The sequence below is a fragment of the Excalfactoria chinensis genome, chromosome 3 (genome assembly GCF_039878825.1).
Source record: "Excalfactoria chinensis isolate bCotChi1 chromosome 3, bCotChi1.hap2, whole genome shotgun sequence".
NCBI lineage: Eukaryota > Metazoa > Chordata > Aves > Galliformes > Phasianidae > Excalfactoria > Excalfactoria chinensis.
The window spans coordinates 965,883-986,510 of NC_092827.1; the positions used below are offsets into that span (position 1 = coordinate 965,883).

At 51.9% G+C, this 20,628-nt stretch overlaps 2 protein-coding genes across 3 annotated transcripts; one reads left to right on the forward strand and one right to left on the reverse strand.

The window, feature by feature from the left end:
- Positions 1-1,286: 1,286 nt before the first annotated feature.
- CYP39A1 (cytochrome P450 family 39 subfamily A member 1) lies at positions 1,287-18,668 on the forward strand. 2 transcript variants are annotated; one of them, XM_072332347.1, is made up of 12 exons: positions 1,287-2,095; positions 3,463-3,598; positions 4,209-4,383; positions 5,354-5,503; positions 8,737-8,830; positions 9,962-10,060; positions 11,178-11,268; positions 11,988-12,121; positions 12,946-13,041; positions 14,735-14,823; positions 17,053-17,140; positions 18,537-18,668. In XM_072332347.1, the coding sequence occupies exons 1-12, from the start codon at positions 1,676-1,678 to the stop codon at positions 18,606-18,608; spliced, it is 1,644 nt and encodes a 547-aa protein (XP_072188448.1). In that variant the 5' UTR covers positions 1,287-1,675; the 3' UTR covers positions 18,609-18,668. The 2 variants fall into 2 exon arrangements, with proteins under 2 accessions (XP_072188448.1, XP_072188449.1); XM_072332348.1 differs by lacking the exon at positions 3,463-3,598 and having other exon boundaries at positions 1,962-2,095.
- Positions 5,515-8,311, reverse strand: LOC140250006 (non-selective voltage-gated ion channel VDAC3-like). The gene is made up of 2 exons (XM_072332349.1): positions 6,616-8,311; positions 5,515-6,510 (listed from the first exon to the last, which is right to left on the reverse strand). The coding sequence occupies exons 1-2, from the start codon at positions 7,201-7,203 to the stop codon at positions 6,334-6,336; spliced, it is 765 nt and encodes a 254-aa protein (XP_072188450.1). The 5' UTR covers positions 7,204-8,311; the 3' UTR covers positions 5,515-6,333.
- Positions 18,669-20,628: the final 1,960 nt, after the last annotated feature.

The following is a 20,628-nucleotide window of genomic DNA, read 5'->3' on the forward strand; positions in this document are numbered from 1 at the left end:
GAAGGTGCCCCGGCGCTGTCAGCACGGCCTGCAGTTCCGGGCGCTGCCGGCAGGGGGCGCGCGTGAGCCGCCTCGGGGGACGTTGTACCGCCCGCCGCCAGAACCGCCCCGTCTGCGGGGACACCTGGGAGCCCAGCGAGGCCGAGCGGGACGGGATGGCCGGCTTTAGGGCGCTCCGAACGGCACAGCCGCATAAGAACTAACGTGCCTCCATCCCCTCAGCCCAGGTTCCAATCAGAGCTGCTCTGCTTCCCAGCACCTGGCAGGGAGGGCCCTGCCTGCCCCCAGCTGAGCTCAGCACAGCCCTGAGCGCTGCCCGCCCCGGCCATCAGCTCAGGGCAATGGGGCTTCACTGCTCTTTGTTTGGTAAATATTGACATGGTTTTGTAACCTTAAAAAGCACTAACAGCCTGATGGTGTGTGAGCCGGAGTGCTGTCACAGGCAGCCTGCTCACACTGTGATGACACGCTGCTCAACTTCAGGGCATCACCGAATCAACGCCCTGTGTTGCAAAGGCCCACAGTGCTCATCCAGCTCCAACCCCTGCTGTGTGCAGGTCACCAACCAGCAGCCCAGGCTGCCCAGAGCCACATCCAGCCTGGCCTTGAATGCCTGCAGGGATGGGGCATCCACAGCCTCCTTGGGCAACCTGTTCAGTGCGTCACCACCCTCAGGGGGAAAAACTTCCTCCTCAGATCCAACCTGAACCGTAACAATAAGGAGTTAATAATAACCGGAATGTATTGATTCTTGCAGAGCTCACAGCTGCCCAGGCAGGGATCCAGACTGCCGCCCCCTCAGCTGCCCACAGGGCTGCTCCTCCAACACCAGCTGTGGATCTGCCAGCCCCATTTCAGATCTGCCTTGCAATAACATACAGCTACAGTGAGAAGCCAATTCCTGCTAAGTCAGCGCCTTGCTGCCAAGGTAGGCAGCGGGTTGTCCCGGCTCCTGCAGGACGCCCTTTATGTTGGGCACAGCAGCTCTGTGCTACAGGCTGCAACAACCCCAGGCAACCCTACGGGCTTGGGGAGGTGTGGCTGAAAGCTGCCTGATGGAAAGGGACCTTGTTGTGCTGATGGACAGTGGGCTGGATATGAGCCAGCAGTGTGCCCAGGTGGCCAAGAGGGCGAATGGCATCCTGGTGTGTATCAGGAATGGTGTGGTGAGCAGCACTAGGGAAGTCATCCTGCCCTGCACTCGGCATTGGTGAGGCCTCACCTCGAGTACTGTGTTCAGTTTGGGGCACCTCAGTACAGAAAGGACATGGAGGTGCTGGAGCAGGTCCAGAGAAGGGCAACAAGGCTGGGGAAGGGCTTGGACAATATGGCCTATGGGGAGAGACTGAAGGAACTGGGGCTGTTTGGGCTGGGAAAAGGAGGCTGAGGGGAGACCTGATTGCTCTCTGCCAGTACCTGAAAGGTGATTGCAGCAGAGCGGGGCTGGGCTCTTCTCACTGCTGCCAGGTGACAGGATGAGGGGAAATGGCCTCAAGTTGTGCCAGGGGAGGTTTAGGTTGGATATCAGGAAGAACTTGTGCACAGAAAGGGCTGTTAAGCACTGGGATGGGCTGCCCAGGGAGGTGGTTGAGTCACCATCCCTGCTGTGTTTAACAACCCTTTGGATGTGGTGCTCAGGGCCGTGATTGAGCGTTGGGCTGTTAGTGAGGGTAGGATGGTTGGGTTGGGGTTGGACTGGATGATCCTGAAGCTCTTTTCCACCCTGAGCCATTCCGTGTCTCTGCAGGTTCCCACCCACATCACCCCGCACTCCCGGCTCTGCACTGCACTCCACGCCGTTACAGCCGCGATCAGCGGCTCGGTGCAGCCCGGCCCATCCCGCACTGACCGCCCTCGGCTGTGTGTGTCCGCTCACGCCGTCCGAGGCCGCGGGGCGGAGCGGCGTTGCGGGGCGGCCATGGCGGCGCTGCTGCTGCTGGCGGCTGTGCTGGCGGTGGCGGCGGCCGTTTGGGTTTTGCTTCCCCCGAGCGATCCGCGCCGCCCGCCCTGCATCGGGAGCCGCGTGCCGTGCCTGGGGGCCGCCTTCCGCTTCGCGAGAGCGCCGCTGGACTTCATCGAGAGAGCCCGGAACGAGGTGAGGCTGCGGGGCCGGCGGGGCGGGCGGACGGAGCCGGGTCGGGTCCCCGCGGTTCTGCCGCGTTTCGCACACGCGTAGCGCGCTCAGCAGACCGGCCTTCACCCGAGGGCTGCAACTGGGGGCTGCAAGAGACCTCGCCGTGCTTCAGGAGCCGCAGATGTGCAGGACGCGGCTGCAGGAGGTGCGAGCCGCTGCAGCTCCCGGCTGTTGTTACCAGAGGAGACTTCAGTTTGGAGAGGGTCCAGAGGAGGTCACAAAGATGCTCAGGGGGCTGCAGCACCTTCCCTACAAAGGGGAGGGCTTGTTCAGTCTGGGCTGTGGATGCCCCATCCATCCCTGGAGGTGTTCAAGGCCAGCTTGGATGGGGCCCTGTGCAGCCTGGGCTGGTATTCAATGTGGAGGTTGGTGGCCCTGCCTGCAGCAGAGGGGTTGGAGCTTCGTGACCCTTGAGTCCCTTCCAAGCCGGGCCATGCTGTGATTCTGTGCCAGCAGGCAGGCTTTGAGCAGCCCCACAAGTGCACTGAAATGCACCAGAACTGCCCCAGAATTGCACCGAAACGCCCCAGATTCCCCTCAGCTGCCCTAAAATGACCCCCAAAGGCACTAGAACTGCCCCAGAGTGCACCAAACCTGCCCTAAAATGACCCCGACATGCACAAAGCTGGCCCAGAATTGCACTGCAATGCACCAAAGCTGCCCTGTGCCTCCTGCTCTTCCTCCCCTGTTTCTGTCAGGACTCCACAGGCTGCAGTTTGCCTCCAGCTGATCCCACTGTGGGAGCCAAACCCGCTGTTGTTACGCTGCTTGTTTTGCCTTCCCCAGCATCCTGTGGCCATCCATCTGTATGTAACCTCACAGTGAGCATTTTGCCTGCTTTCAGCCAACCAGCCGCTCATAGGCTGCCAGCTCTGCTGCACAAGAAACTGGGTAAAGAACTGCCATTCCTATGGCAAAGAAAAGTGGCTTTCCAATGGAGAAGTGTGTTCAGGCTTGAGAAGCTCCATTGGTTCTGCCCACATTTACTGGCTGCTTTCATTAGCCTTAAAGAAACTGTCCAAGAAACAAAAAAAAGCATTAGTATTAGCAGACCTTTAAATGAAGGAGACATGCAATTAGAGATGCAGGGAGGGGGACTGGCAGTTAGTAAAACATGGATTGAACTGGGTGGGATCAGCGGGCATGGCAGCGTGGGGGCTTTGCTCCAGCAGCTGAGGGATGCAGGGATGTCCCCCCCCTCCTTCAAACCCAGGTGAGCTGTTCTGTGTGGGATGCAGAGGGAGGGGGTCTGCTCTGCTCCCAGCCCTGCAGCTTTGGGTCCTCCCAGCAGGAGCTGCAGCGTAACCCCACACTCTGCTTTGTTCCAGCATGGGCCCATCTTCACTGTGCTGGTCCTGGGGAAGCGATTTACGTTTGTGACTGAGGATGAAGGAGCTGAAGTGTTTTTTACATCGAAGGACCTCAACTTTGAGCAGGCAATACAGCGAGTTGTTGAGAATGCAGGTAAAGGAGAGCTACCTCTTAGCAGAGCCTCATATCGTTTGCCTTGGCCCATTGATCCAGTCTATCCAGATCAACATGCTACTGCTCCCACACTGTTGTGCAGGGCAGGGCTGGGCTGCATGGTGATGACAAAGTGGCATTTCCAGGGCAGAGATCTCTGACCCTCCAGCCTTCCTATCCCATCAGACAGTCTGGTTGTACATAGCAGACAGCCCTGGAGTCCCCACAGTGAGCCTCTCCTTGCACGGCAGCGAGGATGTGCTGTAGCATGAAGAGCCAAACCCTTCCTTTATTGGTGTCATTTAGTTTTCATTTCTGATTCTGTTGGCTCTTAGAGGGTATCTCTGTCCAGCTGCAGGAGGCATGGGAGGAAACACGGCCGGCCATGTGGGCACTGAAGAGCAGGCAGGGAGGTGCCGTGTGGATGGACAGAGGCAGAGGGGCTGACCGCAATCCTGGCAGGGCTGGGAGGGAGGCTGCAGGGAATCCCACTGCAGGAAAATGAGGGTTAAGGCACTTCAGGCAGTCCCAGATTACACGTGACCGTTTCCACTCTGTCGTTTGCTGGCTGCTTTACCTCCAACGTGCTTCTCTTCCTTTTTGTCTCTAGTCTCTGTTCCCGCAGAAGCCTTCTATCAGAATCATGGCAAGCTGTACAGCATGATGAAGGGGAAAATGAGTCCCTCCAGTCTGTGCGTGTTCACGGGCACGCTGTGTAAGGAGCTGCACGAGCACATGGCACACCTGGGCACCGCGGGCACGAGCGACCTCATGGAGCTGGTGAGGTGAGAACCCTCATATCACCTCTGCAGTGCACGGAGCACGTGGAGCTCTGCTCTTCGTGGTACCAGCACAGCCCATGGCCCACTGCATTCAGCAGTGCTGAGGGGGCACCGAGCTCTGCACGCTGTCCCATCCCTGGTGCAGCCAAGGGGAACAGAGCACACCACGGCCACGGCTAATCAAACCCAGGTCCGGTTGGCCTGAAATGTAAAGTACTGATGGATGATAAACTACAGAATCTGTAAGAGACACCCATGTAAATTTGTACTGAGTGTGACCTGGCTCTGCTGGCTCTGCTGGATGAGGTGGGGTAGAAGAACTGGAATGCAGTGTCCCAGCTAAGTGTTATTTCCCTGGCTCAGTGTTGTATCTAGAGCCAGCAGGTGGCTGCATCTCCCCTCTGATCTGTAGGAAAGCAGGAAAGGGAGAGGCATTGCCTGAAATACATGGTTAGAAGTAGCTGGAGCCAAGCAAAGACTGCCTGGTAAGGATTTGCTGAAGCACAGCAGACCAGGTGAAGCCGGCTGGGAAGGGAGCAAGGAGTCTGCAGGATGATGGAGGGACACAGAGGGTGGGGGTGAGACTAAAGGAAGGCAAAAAAGCATTGTGCAGTGCAGCAGAGCTGCGGCCAGAGGAGGGGTTGCTGTGGGGTCTGCTTGCAGAAGGGGCTGCGCACTGCCCGGGAGGCCAGCATGGCCAACATGGAAGAAGGTGGGTGGGTTATGGGAACAAGGGGACCACAGTGCCACCTCTCGTGGGACCAGATGATGAAACTTGGCCGTACTCATGGGCAGAGCCTGAGGTCTGTGCATCTCCCCCCTCTGCTGAGATCTGGCTGAGGTGCAGACCTTGTGCCAGCCCTTCTGTGCTGTGTGGTGCACGAGGCCCAGCTGCAGCGCAGCGTCGTGTCCTGAACTCCATGTGCTCCAGCAGCTTCCCTGCCGGTCACTCACAGCCACGTTGTCCTTGCAGGCACATCATGTATCCAGCAGTGGTGAACACTCTGTTTGGGAAGGGCGCCTGCCCGACCAGCCTGAGCGAACTCAGGGAGTTTGAAGAACATTTCTGGAAGTACGACGAGGACTTTGAATATGCTTCTCAGATGCCAGAGTGCTTCCTGAGGTAATGGTACAGTCGGTGCACGTGGTGTACCCCGTGCAGGCACCTCGCTTGCTGCAATAGTAGCACTCAGGGATCTTCTCCTGGAGGGGGATGTGTCGTCCTGTGGCAAGCGAGGCACGGACTCCGTTGCTGATGCAGAATGAAGACGTTTATTGTAGGTGCCCACAGCCACCCATCAAACCAACCCCATGAGTTTTCGACACGTAGCTTTTGCCCCACGGATCAGACACTTTCTGAGGCAGCTCTATTGCTTGATGCTGAGAGGTTGGCTGCATTAAACACAGTCCAGTTGCCTCTGTAGGCTCCGGCTGGGAGGATACCCAGCAGGCTGTTATGGATCCAGGAAGCAGCAGAAGGAGCTGGTGGCACAGTCAAGCAGGGCTTTGTGGCTCTGGCTGGAACCCATTGCAGTCCAGCACTTGTGCAAACCTCTTCCCCAACCTTTCTTTCTGTGGTGCTCCAGCTGTGACTGATTCATTTCATCCTGACATAAAATGAGGTTTTGCACAGCAGCACAGATCACCTTTTGTAAAAGAGAGTGAAGTACAGGACGTGTGGGTACAGTACGATAAGGGCAAGAGCTGGAATATTCTTCTCCTTTTAAGAACCCATTTAGAATGTGAGAAACCAGCGGAATGTGGTGCAAACATCAGAGCTTCCATGCACGCCTTCAGGTATCTTCTTTTAGAGGTGCTTGTACTCCCCGGACTTCAGGGTTGGGTTAAAAACATGCTTCTTGAGACTTCAGTGTGATGTTAAGGCCAAAGCATGCCGGGTACGCTTTGCCTGCATCTTCCAAAGCACCATCTGTTGTTTTACTCAGAGATGCATTAAGCTTCCAGCTCAAATCCCAGCCCAACTTTGTGACCCCCAGCACTGAAACTCTTGCCATCAATGAAGCCTGAGAAGCTCAGCTTTACACCAGGTTGGAGAGCAAGAGTGTCACCAATTCCAATCAGGCTGGCATTATTCAGGGCCAGGCTGGATGTGGCTCTGGGCAGCCTGGGCTGCTGGTTGGTGACCCTGCACACAGCAGGGGGTTGGAACAAGATGAGCACTGTGGGCCTTTGCAACCCAGGCCATGCTGTGATTCAGATGTTCACTTCAGGCACAGTGGAAGTCTTCTCATTCAGTTGGTACTCAGCAGCAATACCAAAACATGTCTTGCTGCTGCCAGCAGTCCATGCAAGATGGACTGATGTCTCAGCCTCATTATTAACCTTCTGATAAACAGACCCACCAAACTCTGTGCCATCATTCACATTAACGTGCAGCTGAAAGCCTCCTGCCTTATATCCCAAGGCAAAGTTGTTTTGTGAAAGCTTAGATATGGCTTTATCAGAAGCCATCTGATAGGCAGCAAGCCAGTCTGCATAACCCAGCACTGCCCAGCCAGAAATGGTTGGTCCGGAGAGATCAATGTCTGTATTGCAGCCTAGATTTATGCATTCTCTTTTGCAGGAAGTCTTCAACTTTCCAATCACGAACACTGGGCTGGTAACAGGGATTATGTGGCCAGCTGTTAACTGTGCCTCAATCAGCTCATGCAAGTGGTGCAGCTTTTCACTGCTAAGAGGGCACTGATCTGCCCATGCAGGATCTGATGTCTCCCATACGAGTGGTAATGTGGGCTGCACCGCAGCAGCCCCTATGATAGATTCGTCCTCCACTCCAGTCCCCACTGAGAGGGTCAATCCCATCCTCAAAGAGTCAGTGGCACTTGGAGAACGTATGGACAAACACAGGCTCTTCTGCCTTCAGAGCCCACTGCTTGAATCATGTGCACTTTGTACAGGTACAAAGTGGCCTCCTATACCCGTTAATGTGGCATGAACCTGAGAGGTGGGCCAGTGTGATGGCTGAGCACTTTGGGCAATTACTGCTACATCTGCCCCAGTGTCCGTGGCAGCAGACACCTCAGATTTCTGCAATGGACTCCCTGACTGCAGCATGTAAGTCAGGGTTTGCTGAACGTGTGATACCTTTGGAGACCATAGGATGTGTGGGGAACCTGTATAGCCAAACCACTCAGCCTCTCTCAGTCAGTCGCCGGTACCTGTTGCACATGAGAATGTATCAGTTGTGCAATATGGGCACCTAATGGCACCTGGCAGGGAGGCATTGGCGCCCACACCATAATTTTAACCTCCCCTAAGAAACCTGTGTCTGTGACCCCCAGTAATACAAAGAGACCTTGCATCTGGAGTGGCACTGATGTACGTAATGCTGACCCATGCAGCATCGGTGCGTACTGCGGTACAGGTGGTACTTCTGTTTGGGCACTCGGTGCCAGTGAGCTGGCTGACCACATGCAAAGCAATTCTGAAAATGTAATTTCATTGCTGTGAACACTGCAGCCATCGCATTGCACTGATATTGAACAGTGCCCGCTTGGCTGTGCATGCCCCATCCCTGCAGGCATTCAAGGCCAGGCTGGATGTGGCTCTGGGCTGCTGGTTGGTGACCCTGCACACAGAAGGGGTTGGAATTGGGTGAGCACTGTGGGCCTTTGCAACACAGGCCATTCTGGGATTGTATGGTTCTCGTTAGCATTTTCTGTAGCCATTTTTTGTAGCAAAATTTCCCGTGCCTCCTCATTTTCCACCTGTTTGTCCAGACTATCTTTCAGTTTATCAATAAACTCTATGAAAGATTCACCCAGCCTCTGCTTCTTGCTGGTACATGAACTTACCTGTCTCAGCTGCACCAGGGACCTTTAGAAAGGCATCTCTCCTCTGGGTCCCCTCTCTGTGCTTCCTCACACCTTTGCTGTTTTGCTGCTGGTCTGATCCCATGTTACACTGCTGCACAGCTGACGCTGGGCAGAGGCAACCAGAACCCAAGGAAAGAGCTGGCAGAGCTCAGGGCCTCAGCAACACCTTGAGTACCTCAGAGTCGCCTTCAGGGAGAACTGGGGATGCTCTGCAAATGAGGCCTTTCTTTACTCAGCGATTGGCCAAAGGGATCTGTCCAAAACCCAAACGAAAAGCTCAGGTGGGGTGACTGGAAGTTGAGGACTCTCAAGTAACAGGGCTGCAGGGTGAGCCCTGGCCAAGGGAAGGGGTGCAGCGCTGCTCCTCCATCAGCCAGCACTGCTGCCCAGCACAGTGATGTCCATCAGCTGCTGCCGTGGTGCTTTTGGAAGGAGACCAAGGAGTCCTTCTCATGCAAAAGGAAATGTTGGTTTGTGCTGCCTGGGTTAAGTGCTCCTTGCTTGTTGCTTTTCTTTACAGGAACTGGTCTAAATCAAAAAAATGGCTTCTAAAATTATTTGAGAAAGTAGTGTCAGACGCTGAAAGAACCAACCCTTCGGAGACCACATCCAAGGTAAACATCCGAGGCTCCGAAATAAGAGGACTCTTGTATATTCTGACTGAAGGCATGAAGGGCACTATTTATGTACTGCAAGGAATACACCAGACAGGTCAGCCTTTATAGATACACGTTACTTGTCCAGTAGCGCTGTTTCTTCCATTCACCCATACGTTCTGTGCACTGCTGCTCAGTGTAGTTTGTCTCCTACACTTCGGAGACTTTCAGATTCTATGGAGAGTTTGAAGCCAAGGGGTCGGTGCTGCAGTTACAGCACAGTTACCTCTTCATTGCCTCTCTTGGGGCACTGGGCTGTGTGATTTCAAAGCCTTCCAGGTACTATTTTTAAGCCTCGGTGTAGTGCTTAGATCCTCCAGCAGCCAGATGAGCAGGAAAGAGGCAGATAAGTGGATTGGGAGGCAAGTACCCTGAATATTGCTTGTGTCAGAGTGCTGACAAGTCGTCCTGCTGGTTATTCTCCTGTGCCATGACAGGAGTGCTGCCGGTGCGGATGACAGGCTTGAGTGCAGGCTGGCCTGAGAGTTTCCACCTACCACATGGTTATAGAACACATCATTAAACAAACCATGTTTTGGGGCGACTCTAAAAGCTTTGCACACCACCGTTTCTTTCCTAAAATAGATCAGAGTCATGGAAAGAGACAGAGGGGAGGAGAGAGGGTGGCGGGAGGTGCAGGGAGTAGGGGGGACAAACACGGGGTCGTGGGTGGGCAGGAACTGAGCACCGCCATGGCAGGAGCAGCAGGAACGCCATTCTTCCTCATCCTGCTGGTTCAGTCTGGGCCTTGGGCACCTCAGAGGGCAGAAGTAGAGTGGGAATGGCAAAAGAAGAGTTTTCTCTTTGCTCCACACACAGGCAATGATGGGGAGTGGGGTATGAGACCCCCTGAGGGCGCTGAGGGAGTGGAGGTGGTGCATGTACTCAGTGGGGCTCTCACAGTGTGGGCTTCCTTGGGCCCCTCTGCCTATGAGGGAGTCTCAGTTCCTCTCAGCAGCTGTCATCGCTGTGCTCTGGGGCTGCTAACAGCCCGTACCTAATGCTGCTGCTTTGATGTTACCTCCTTGAGTTGTCAAACTGGAGTTTAATGTATTTTTAGAAGTGCTTTGCGTTGTTTATTTATAACAGACCCTGCTTCAGCACCTCCTGGATAACTTGCAAGGAAAACATCTGGCTCCCAACTACGGCCTCCTGATGCTCTGGGCCTCCCAAGCAAATGCTGTCCCTGTGAGTACATGGGTGGGAGTGAGGCCTTTCCTGCTCAGAAGCCTGCACAGTGCTTAACCGCAGGTCACCACGCTGTGTGTATTCCAGGAAGGGATTATCACACCCACGTACATCACCACAAATACACCCAGGTTGCAATGTCACACAGGCGGTGACGAGAAAAGTTTGTCCTGTATTTTTCCTAGATTATAACGTCCTGCGTGGTAACATTGTGGGAGCTATTAAGCTGTTAAGATCAGGATCTTAAGCCATGAAACGCATGTAACTCCATTTTGAAGCACTGTGGCTGTCCTATAGTGGACACTGTATTTTAAATACTCTGTGTAAAGCGAATCTAAAGCACAAAACAGGGTAACTTGGCCTGTGTGTAAAGCCAGAGTGATGCTGGGCTGCATGAATGCAACCATGAATTCAAGGCCAGGCTGGATGTGGCTCTGGGCAGCCTGGGCTGCTGGTTGGTGACCTGCACACAGCAGGGGGTTGGAGCTGGGTGAGCACTGTGGGCCTTTGCAACACAGGCCTAATACTGCAGCCTACCCTAAAGGAACATGGTCCGTTTCAGTGGGGTTTCTGCAGATCCACGTGTCGGAATAAGGGAGAGGCACGGCCTGCTGCCTGTTATCAGGATAACTGGCATTCCTTCCATAATGCTATCATGGCTTCCTTCTGTAATATTCGGCTCTAAATAGACGTGCAGATATTTTGCTGTTTCTCGGAATGGTCACAAGGCACTGCTCTGCTGAGAGGAATGAGGAGAAAAGGCCTTTCAGCTTCCAGGGGGAGGTTTGAGAAGAAACCCTTTTATCTGACACAACTCTTCCAATGTAGTAATTCACTTTGACACCTCATTCCTTGAAATCAATGAGAGGATTTTGTGTTTCTAAGCTCCGAGCCAGACCTACGTAATGTTCAGTGATCAGTTCATAGCAGATGAGCAGACCCAACCTGCCAGGAGCTGAGCCCTTGGCTGTAGGGCTGTGTGGGCAGCACGGCTCCCCATGTGCCCCCACCACGAGGGGTGCCTCTGAAACCTGCAGATGTTTTCTCTTTCACAGCTACAAAGATGTTGTGATTCTGTTCTGTATTCCGGAGCTGAACTACTCTCATCTCTATTTAGATTGCATTCTGGACCCTTGCTTTCATACTCTCTTATCCTTCTGTTTACAAGAAAGTCATGGAAGACCTGACTTCTGTTCTTGGCAGCGCAGGTAATGTTTCATATCATGGCCTTCTGGGAGCTCAGGATGGTGGTTCTGTGTTGGCCCAGCATGCGGCACATTGGGCAATGGCTGGGAATGGTGATTGCTGCTGATGAGGACAGCACCAAAACCATGAGGTCCAGCTCTGCCTGTTCAGCCTATACTCACAGCTTATTTTTAAGCACAAGCACCCTTGATGTTAGTAAGAGAAGGCAGAAAAAGAGCCATATGTACTCATCTCTTCATTCTACACCAATTATTTAGACCTAGTTTGTTTTTTCCATGCTTTGGTGGTGGGGTCGGATGAGATCGTTCAGTTCGGTTTGGCCTCTTAGAATCACAGAGCAATAGAACCATAGAGTCACCAAGGTTGGAAACAACCTCCCAGGTCATCCAGCCCAACCACCCACCACCAGCATTTCCCCACCAAACCACATCCCTCCGTACCACACCTGCACGGCTCTGAGCACCTCCAGGGGCGGTGACCCACCACGTTGCTGGGCAGCCCATTCCAGCCCATACCAGCCCATTCCAGCCCATTCCAGCCCATACCAGCCCATACCAGCCCATTCCAGCTCATACCAGCCCATTCCAGCCCATTCCAGCCCATACCAGCCCATTCCTCTTCTGACCAGTGCTGTAATTACAGCTACCTTAGAGTTACTAAATTACTTTCAAAGGCTTTTCTTACCAGTGTTGGACTCAAAATTGTTCCCATACCCCAACAGGTAAGGATGAAATAGAAGTGTCTGAAGAGGACCTGAAGAGCCTCCCTTATATTAAATGGTGCACTTTGGAAGCCATACGGCTGAGGTCTCCAGGTGCAATCACCAAGAAAGTAATAAAACCCATAAGAATTCAGGTGAGGGATGGGGTGTCGGTTGGCTTTGGGTGGGTTTGGTTTGGTTTTGGTTTGGCTTTTCTTTGTTTTCTTCAGAGGATGCTTTGTGATTCTTCTATAAAGGGTCCCTCTAATGGATGTAGATAAAATTAATAGAGATATTCCACGATCTTATGTGTGTGCACTGTTTAGCATAACAGACTTAATAATCGCTATTAATTAATCATTGTTAATACAAATGTAGCTTTGCTCCTCTTGCTCACAGTTGTACCTTCAGTGATAAATTGAAAGTAAATTGAACTGAACTGAGAGATATTGCACCAAAGGAATGGGGAACCAGACCCAACAAATGTATGAGAAGGGACCACCGTGTTGTTGGTCCTCTTTGCTGCGATGCAGATCAGAAAGTGATCTGCATTCAGGGGTCCTGAGGGAAAAGCACCCTCCCTTTAGGAAATGGCACTCTTGCCCATTTAAGTACCGAAGTCCCACAGTCTGCTGTCCTACAAGGCTTCCCGTGAATTCCTTTTTGTTTTGGAGGAAGCGTTGAAGGGAAGGTGCAGAAGGAGTAAAATGGCCCAGTTACATCAGAGTGGGAGAGACACAGATGGCCTTTCTGCTACTTGCGCTCCTGACAAACTGGGTTAGGACAAAAGGCGTCTTTCCACACCCTCCCCCATGCAGGTCTCCCTGCTGGGAGCACCAGACATGACATGGCCACTGTGGCTTTGCCACCCTGACGAGCCCTCTGCCGGGAGCCTGTGCTGATGGGGGAGAATGTAAGCGGGGGCTGCTCTGTGAGCTGAACCTGTGACTTTCAGTTTGTTTCCTTTTGTCCCTTTCAGAGTTTCACCATCCCTGCAGGTGACATGCTGATGCTGTCTCCCTATTGGCTGCACAGGAATCCGAAATATTTTCCCGACCCAGAGATGTTCAAACCTGTAAGATGTCCCCCATGATATGGGGATTTTGCGCTCTGATCGCCCCTTCATGCTGTTGTACCACTTCATGTCGGGTGCCGTCCCTCCGTGGGGTGTCCTCAAGTGCAGAGCTGTGTCTGGGCAGCGGGCCCTGCAGAGATAACGCAGACATTCCTGTTCAGGTTTCTGTGTCAGGTAACACCGTTCTGCCCCATCTCACTGCTCTGGATTCACAGCCCGCTGTGGATGAACACCACTGACAGCACTGCTGAAACAACCTCTGAGTACCCCCCGTTCCCTGGCTCTCGTGTAGCTTATCTGCAGTGTTTCTTTGTGGTCCTTTGGCCCTTCCAGTCAGATGGTTTCTGGTTGGTATTAGCTCTGCTAATTTAGCAGCTCATCTCGAGTTTCTCACTGATTATTCCACCCCAGGTGGCCATGTGGGCAGGCTCGGAGCTGCTCTTTTTAGCACCATCCGCTATAGAACATTTGCCTTTTTTTAGAAATACAGCAAGGAGTAATTGAAACAAAATTCCCCCTGTGGCCAACTCCTCACCCAGTCAAAATCCCTCGCAGCAGTTCCTGCCTCTCTGAAACCCCGCACGGAAGCTCCGATGCAGCAGCTTATCTCTCTAATAACACCTTATTGCTGAAAACAAGGTCACTTGTTTAGAAATTTGCTCCCTTTCCCATAGGAATAGGGCAGCTGCCCTTGGACGCTGCTTTGTTTCATCGCCTCTGAGATCTTCGTCCTGCTTTTAATGGATTTTGATGCAAACAGATTTCTTCTTTGGACAGCTCTGAACAGCTGAAGCTGTATAAAAATCCCAAATAAACAGACATAAGAGTCTGTCTTCTCAAAGGGCTCCATGAGCAGCGATAGCTGCACAGAGCTTAGCAGGTGTCACTGGAAGGCTTCGCTGGAGCTGTGCTGAGCTTCTGGGGGCTGCTCTGCTTGTCACCCAAAGGTCAAGCAATGCACTTTTGCCAGCATCGGTCCACCCCAGCTGCAGCCTGGCTGCTCTGCTGGTCCTTCACTCCTGCAGCGGCTCAGGCAGGATCCAGGAGCCCTCTGGGTGCAGAGGAGGCTCCTTTGCTGCAGTTGCCAAGAGTGTATCTTCTCACCCCACGGCTCACTCCTGAGAATGGGGTGGTGTCATCCTTCCCTTCCCCTCCTGTGACATACAAACACCTTGGGTTTGTTGGTGTGGAACCACTGTGTAACAGAGGCTGTGGATGCCCCGTCCATCCCTGGAGGTGTTCAAGGCCAGGTTGGATGGGGCCCTGGGCAGCCTGGGCTGGTATTCAGTGTGGAGGTTGGTGGCCCTGCCTGTGGTGGGGGGTTGGAGCTTTGTGATCCTTGAGGTCCCTTCCAACCCAACCATGCTGTGAGAGATGTGGTTTAGCAGAGCTAAAGCAGCAGGTTTAGAGAAATGGGGATGCTGAGTTGGATGCTTTGTGGGGCTGATTCTGAAAACCTTCCTGGCATTTTGAGGCATCTCAGTGTGTTTCACGTGGGACCCTTGCTTGTTTCCCTGAGTCACTGCTGGCTCTTGAGGCAGACTCCTACACTACCAGGTTGAAGGCAAAAAACGACATTAGTGCCTTTTGGGATGGAGGATTAGCTGTTCAAGGTCATTTTTAGCCCGGAGAAATAAAGTTGAGCTTTATTTATATAAGACTGATATGGACAAAAAAAAGTTTCTTCCCACAGGATCGTTGGAAAGAGGCAAATTTAGAGAAGAATGCTTTCTTGGACGGCTTTGTGGCATTTGGAGGAGGGAAGCATCAGTGTCCAGGAAGGTCAGTGAAACAGCTGGGGTTTATTTATTCCCAAACCCTCCTGAACTGGGCTCCTCTTGCACTTGGAGATACGCTGCTTTCATTGTTTTGCTCTGTCAGTGCTCCGATGTTCAGCACTATCTGGACCTTATTTAAACTAATTGGGAAGGAGCTTCTTTCCTGGGAAAGAAACAAACAGGTGAAGCCACAATGTAAAAGCATAATCTGAGCCAAGTGTCCCAAGGGATGCTCCTCAGGGAGAAGAGTCAGCCTAACCCTGCTGCTGCTGAGGCCCCTTTGCATCAAGGGAGAGTTGTTCTACTCACAAACATGCCAGTTTACAGACATGGGCTTTTAAGATGCCGTAAGGCACTTCCAAACAGAACATTGCTCTGCTCTGACTCTCTCTATCCATCCTCTGTGCCATCGACATCTTTGCTAATCTCCAAATCTCTTAAATGCTTCCTCTCTGTTTAAAGCCTTTGCGTTTGCATTACGGCCCACACAACTGCATGATGGCTTAAATTGCAGATCCTGCCTCCGCTCCTTCCTCCAGCAATGCCAGCCTCAGTTCTTCCTGCATTCCTTCTGCTGTTTGCTCTGTGGTCCCTCTTCCTGGAATGAGTCCCAAGGAGCCAGCTGCTCCACGTTTCTGTGTTAAAACATCCCTATGCTCATTTCTCTGCCTTCGGAACCCGATCTTCTTTAGGCAGCAAATGACCAAGAATCCTTACGATAAGTCAATTTAACTCAAGAGTCCTGTGTGGAGCAAGGAAACCAGGGGCTGTTGTAAGGGAATGGTGCTCGTGAGCCTGCACCCTGCGTCAGGCTGGCCATGAGCATCAGATAGACTTTGTGAAGGCACTGCACACATAAGCAACATGGGTTAAACTGTTCAGGCTTGGCAGAGGAAAGTGCCCACTCACTGCTGTACCTCCCTGGCTTGGACAGTGTTCTCGAGCTGAATGTGAGCACAGCCTCATTGACAGCAAAGGCAACAGCCGTGTTCACCGCAGGCACCCACAGGTACACGGCACACTGCAAAAGAATGCTTCTGCTTGTTTATACACAGACCTTTGTCTTTGACCTGGCTATTCTGATAGTATCTCTGAAGAAAGATTGTGGTTAAAACAGTGCAGGACTGCAAGGAACCCACCTTTGCACAGTGCTGCTGGCATGGAGTTTGGGCTAGGAAGTCCTGCCCAACCTGAGCTCGTTTCCATTCAAGTAGCTCTGCTCTGCATTCCTCTGAGTACAAGGTCACCAAAAGCACCCTATCTCAAGGTACTGCACTGTGAAATCACAGGGATAATTTGGGTCTTGAGCTATTCAAAGCAAACAAGCATCCTCTCACTGCAGAGTGCTGGGCAGTGCAGTGTGCAGATCTGAATGGCTCTGCAAGAGCTTTCTTGGGTCCCGTGGGGCTTATTAGCTTCCTCTTCACACCTGGCAGGCCAAATCCAGGCTGACGCTGTGTGCAGTCATGCGCTCTTCTCCCCAGTGAGTTCCCCAACAGCTGTTTTATCCAGCAGTTCTCAGATGATGGAAAATAAACTGTGTAGGAGAGCAAGGTAATATGACTATTTTAAGCAGCTCTTTAAGACATATGTCTGACTTCTGTGCTGAGTAATGCCATGAGCTGGCAGAGCTGGATGCTGGCGGCTGGGTGGAGGAAGTTCTTGTACATACCAGCACTTGTGAATAGTAGCTGGGAAGAGCTCACCTGCAGTTACTGCTGAGATGTGGCTGAGAGCTTTCTGAGCACGTTACAGACACAAAGCTGTGCCCTTGGCTTCATCCTGCATTCGAACACTGACGCACTGAGTACCAACTCCTGCTGTCACATCTACTCTGATGTCACCGGGCTCCCAGCTGTACGATACAACTTTATATAGCACAATTAGTCATAGAGCCTCTGCTATATTTGACTGTCTGCTCGGTCCTAGGAACTTATTTCAAGTCAGCAAGTCTTAGAAGAACATCAGTGTTTGCACAGTGGAAAAAACCCTGATGCCAAAGAGTTGTTCTGAACGGGGCTGTCAGAGGGTACGGCTGCTCTGAGCTGTCACCCGGCAGAAGGGACAGCAGCTATGTTTGCATTCTTCACTGAGCAGCCTTATTTCCTACTGAGGATAAATGCACACTGAGGCACGGGATGCAAGGTGTGCAAGAGGCAGCGTGCTGCTCATCTGCTAACACGCGTGTGAGCAGCAGGATGGACACCCAGCGCTCTTCTCCCTTCTCTTGCAGATGGTTTGCTATCATGGAGATCCAGTTGTTCGTCGTGCTGTTCCTGTACAAGTACAGATTTGTGCCTTTGGATGCAGTGCCAAAAGAGGTAAAAGATCTGTGCCTTGATCTGACATTCCACATCCTTAAGTCCTTCACAGATTAACTCCAGCAATGCCATGGAGCTGTGCTGTCTATGCAAGAGTGCGCCTGTGAGAGTATTGTATCTTATCACTGCCTAAACATTACAGGAGGCTCTACAATTTCTGCCACTCACAACTGCAATGAACATGCAGTCAGATTGTCAGTGCTTGAAGCAGGCATTAAATGAGATGCAGCATTTTAGGGACGTGGCCCAGTGGGCATGGTGGTGATGGGCTGACAGCTGGGCTGGATGATCTTAGAGCTCTTTTCCAGCCTTCATGACCCTATGATTCTTTGAGTCTATCATTACCTGTGCTCTTGGGGAAGGAAACCAAATAGAAAATAGAATCGTAGAATCACAGACCAGCCTGTGTTGCAAATGCCCACAGTGCTCATCCAGCTCCAACCCCCTGCTGTGTGCAGGTCACCAACCAGCAGCCCAGGCTGCCCAGAGCCACATCCAGCCTGGCCTTGAATGCCTGCAGGGATGGGGCATCCACAGCCTCCTTGGGCAACCTGTTCAGTGCGTCACCACCCTCTGGGGGAAAAACTTCCTCCTCAGATCCAACCGAAACCTCCCCTGTCTCAGTTTCAAACCATTCCCCCTTGTCCTATCACTGCCCACCCTCACATGAGCCGTTCCCCCTCCTGTTTATATGCTCCCTTCAAGTATTGGAATAGGGTAAGAATGAATGAGCAGCCATGACACAGAGGGGTTTCACTATAAAGAAAGAGTGTCACAATCACTCCTTCCAGCTGTAATTCCCTTCCTCGTGCGCAGTGTCCCTCCTTTCCAACAACAACCATGCTTCCTCACAAACATGCACTGCTGTGAAGAGAACCTGCTTGCTGGCAGAGGCTGAACAGGGACTTGTGCCCTGCAGCTGATCTGGCAAAGAGAAGAGGGAGGAGTTAAAATTGGGCTGGGCTTTGTGGCATTGTCCCTTGGGCTGGACATGGAAGGATCCTTGAAGAAGGTGAGAGGTTAATCTCAAGCAGTCGTAGACAGCGCATCCACAGTAAGGAGGAAGGTTGGCTCTTCTTGACTGGTGCCTTGCTGCTGTGCTGGGAGCTGAATGTATTTGAGCTCTTCACCCACCCAGGCAGTTCTGGTGGTAAACATATCCCAAACCAGTAGAGTTGTTAAGATCTTGTGTATCACCCCCTCCCAGGAGCTCAAATGGAAGTAAGTAGGAAGGCCCTATTCAGCTACTCCAGTGGAGCCAAGAAATATTCTCAGTATCTGGTCTTGTTTCTAAGACAAAAGCTCTACGACTATGTTTATGTATTCACATTAAAGCAAGGTGATGATGGTTCCATTAACTGAACTAACCTGAATGTTTCTGTCAATCTCTTTGCAGAGCCCTTTGCATTTGGTGGGGACACAGCAACCCCTGACACCATTCCGGGTCCAGTATAAAGGCTGGGAATGAAGGGAGCCCAGTACTCACTCACCTTTCTTTGCCTGGATGAGCGGACGGCTGGGCTGCTTCTCGTCTGGGCAAGTTCTCTGCTGTTACAGTTCTTAATTCCAGCTTTAAATTCTGTACACACAGTGTAGCAATATGCCATGACAACGCAGGCTTATCTATGATCGTCTTCCCAACTGCCTACCTCCTAGCATTGAAGAATCAAGCTCTCTTTCCAAATGAATCACAGTCTAACTGAGGTACTAAACTCACCAACCAGACATTCAGGACAAAACACTGCTATGTCTGAAAGTCCTGCATGGAAGCGTTGCCAGAGGCAGCAGAGGGGCAGGTTGCTGCTTCCTGCAGGTGTCTTCAAGCCAAGGCCAAAGCTGTAAGCATGACAAACAGCTGGGCTGCTTTCCACTGGAGCACCTTCCGTCTCTGCTGTGTTTGATTTGCAGAACTGGTCCTGGTGTGAACATGCAGTGAAAGCTTCATGGTGGTGGTTGGCCTCAGTGCAGAGCAGCTGCAAGAAAAGCCATTGCTGAACATTAGTTTGCTGGTCTGCAGTTGAAAACCTTTTTACTTTTTAACATGATTTACGGAACACATTAATAAATCTCAAACCATTCAGTTCTAAGAAGATTACCTCGTAAATGTTGCTCAAGGAAACTCTCAAGTAATTAAGTTCAGCTCCCAACAGTTTAACTGCCGTTGGATTTCATATGCAATAATAGCAGGCATGTATTTTTAGTCTTCTGAGTAAAGATTATTCATCATTTCCTAAGTGCTTGCAAAAAAACACAAATGGCCTTTTGGCAGTGGTGGAAACTATGGGAATAAAATCCATAGGAAAATAACACACGGTATCATTCATTGAACGGTTGGGTTATCTCAGTTATGGATCCTACAATTTACCAATACCTGCTCTGGCCAGCCAGAGAGATTGCAAGAAACAGTGTGAATTAAAGTGGCTTTGTGACTCTGCCTCTGAAATGCCAGCACTGTGTGACTGCTCTGTTGTCAGTGGCAGCTCTGTACTTTCCCAGGCAGAGAAAACCACGTGGGGTGGATTAGTAATGCAGTGTGATAGTCAGGTGATAGAGCTGAATGGGGTCTTCTACATGGAAATAATTCAGAAGCTTCTGGGGGAGGGAGGAATAGCACCTTACCACTGGGTTAAACAAATACTGAAGGGTCACTGAAAGGCCAGGTTGGATGGGGCCCTGGGCAGCCTGGGTTGGTATTCAGTGTGGAGGTTGGTGGCCCTGCCTGCGGTGGGGGGGTTGGAGCTTCGTGATCCTTGAGGTCCCTTCCAACCCAACCATGCTGTGATGCTGTGATCCAGTGATGCTGTGATTACAATCCCCTGCACACAATTGGATGAAGGGTTTCTGAGTTAGTTTCCTTCAAATGTTTGTTCAATCCACTTTTAGAAGTGGCCGTGCCGAAGTTCCAACGTGATCGTTCCTCTCACTGATTGAAGGCTTCCCTGCAGATCAGTGGGGGTCACAATGAGCTTTTAATTCATGCTACTGCTGTATGGAGCAGGAGGCTTTAAGCCCAAAAGAAAAAAGGAGCAGTTTTTGGCCTGTATTTGTGTTTCTGCCTCCTGTATGAAATATGGATGTTAAAGGGAGTGCATCCACAGCCTCTCTGGGCAGCTGTTCCAGCACCTCACCACTCTCACAGTAAAGAACTTCCCCCTGACATCCAACCTCAGTCTGCCCTCCTTCAGCTCCAACCCATTTCCCTTTGTCCTGCTCTTATCTCCCCTTTCACAGTTGACTCCCCTCCTGTCTGTAGGCTCCCTTCAGGTCCTGGCAGGCTGCACTGAGCTCACCCTGCAGCCTTCTCTTCTCCATGCTGAACAAGCCCAGTTCCCTCTGCCTGTCTTTGTAGGGAGGTGCTGCAGCCCTCTGAGCATCTTTGTGGCCTCCTCTGGACCTTCAGTAAATCAGTGGAAACACAATATTTGGCAGAAAACTCATCAAAACATCCATTAAAACTGTTGAACTGCTGCAAGTGAATCTTCTCCAGT

Excerpts from the sequence above, each read along its gene's own strand:
- CYP39A1 (XM_072332347.1), top strand. The coding sequence starts at position 1,676 with ATGGTTGGGTTGGGGTTGGACTGGATGATCCTGAAGCTCTTTTCCACC. Across the intron at positions 3,599-4,208 it reads GCGAGTTGTTGAGAATGCAG|TCTCTGTTCCCGCAGAAGCC; the intron begins GTAAAGGAGAGC and ends TTTTGTCTCTAG. Across the intron at positions 5,504-8,736 it reads ATGCCAGAGTGCTTCCTGAG|GAACTGGTCTAAATCAAAAA; the intron begins GTAATGGTACAG and ends TTTTCTTTACAG.
- LOC140250006 (XM_072332349.1), bottom strand. The coding sequence starts at position 7,203 with ATGGGATTGACCCTCTCAGTGGGGACTGGAGTGGAGGACGAATCTATC. Across the intron at positions 6,511-6,615 it reads TGAATGAGAAGACTTCCACT|CCCAGGCTGCCCAGAGCCAC; the intron begins GTGCCTGAAGTG and ends ACCAACCAGCAG.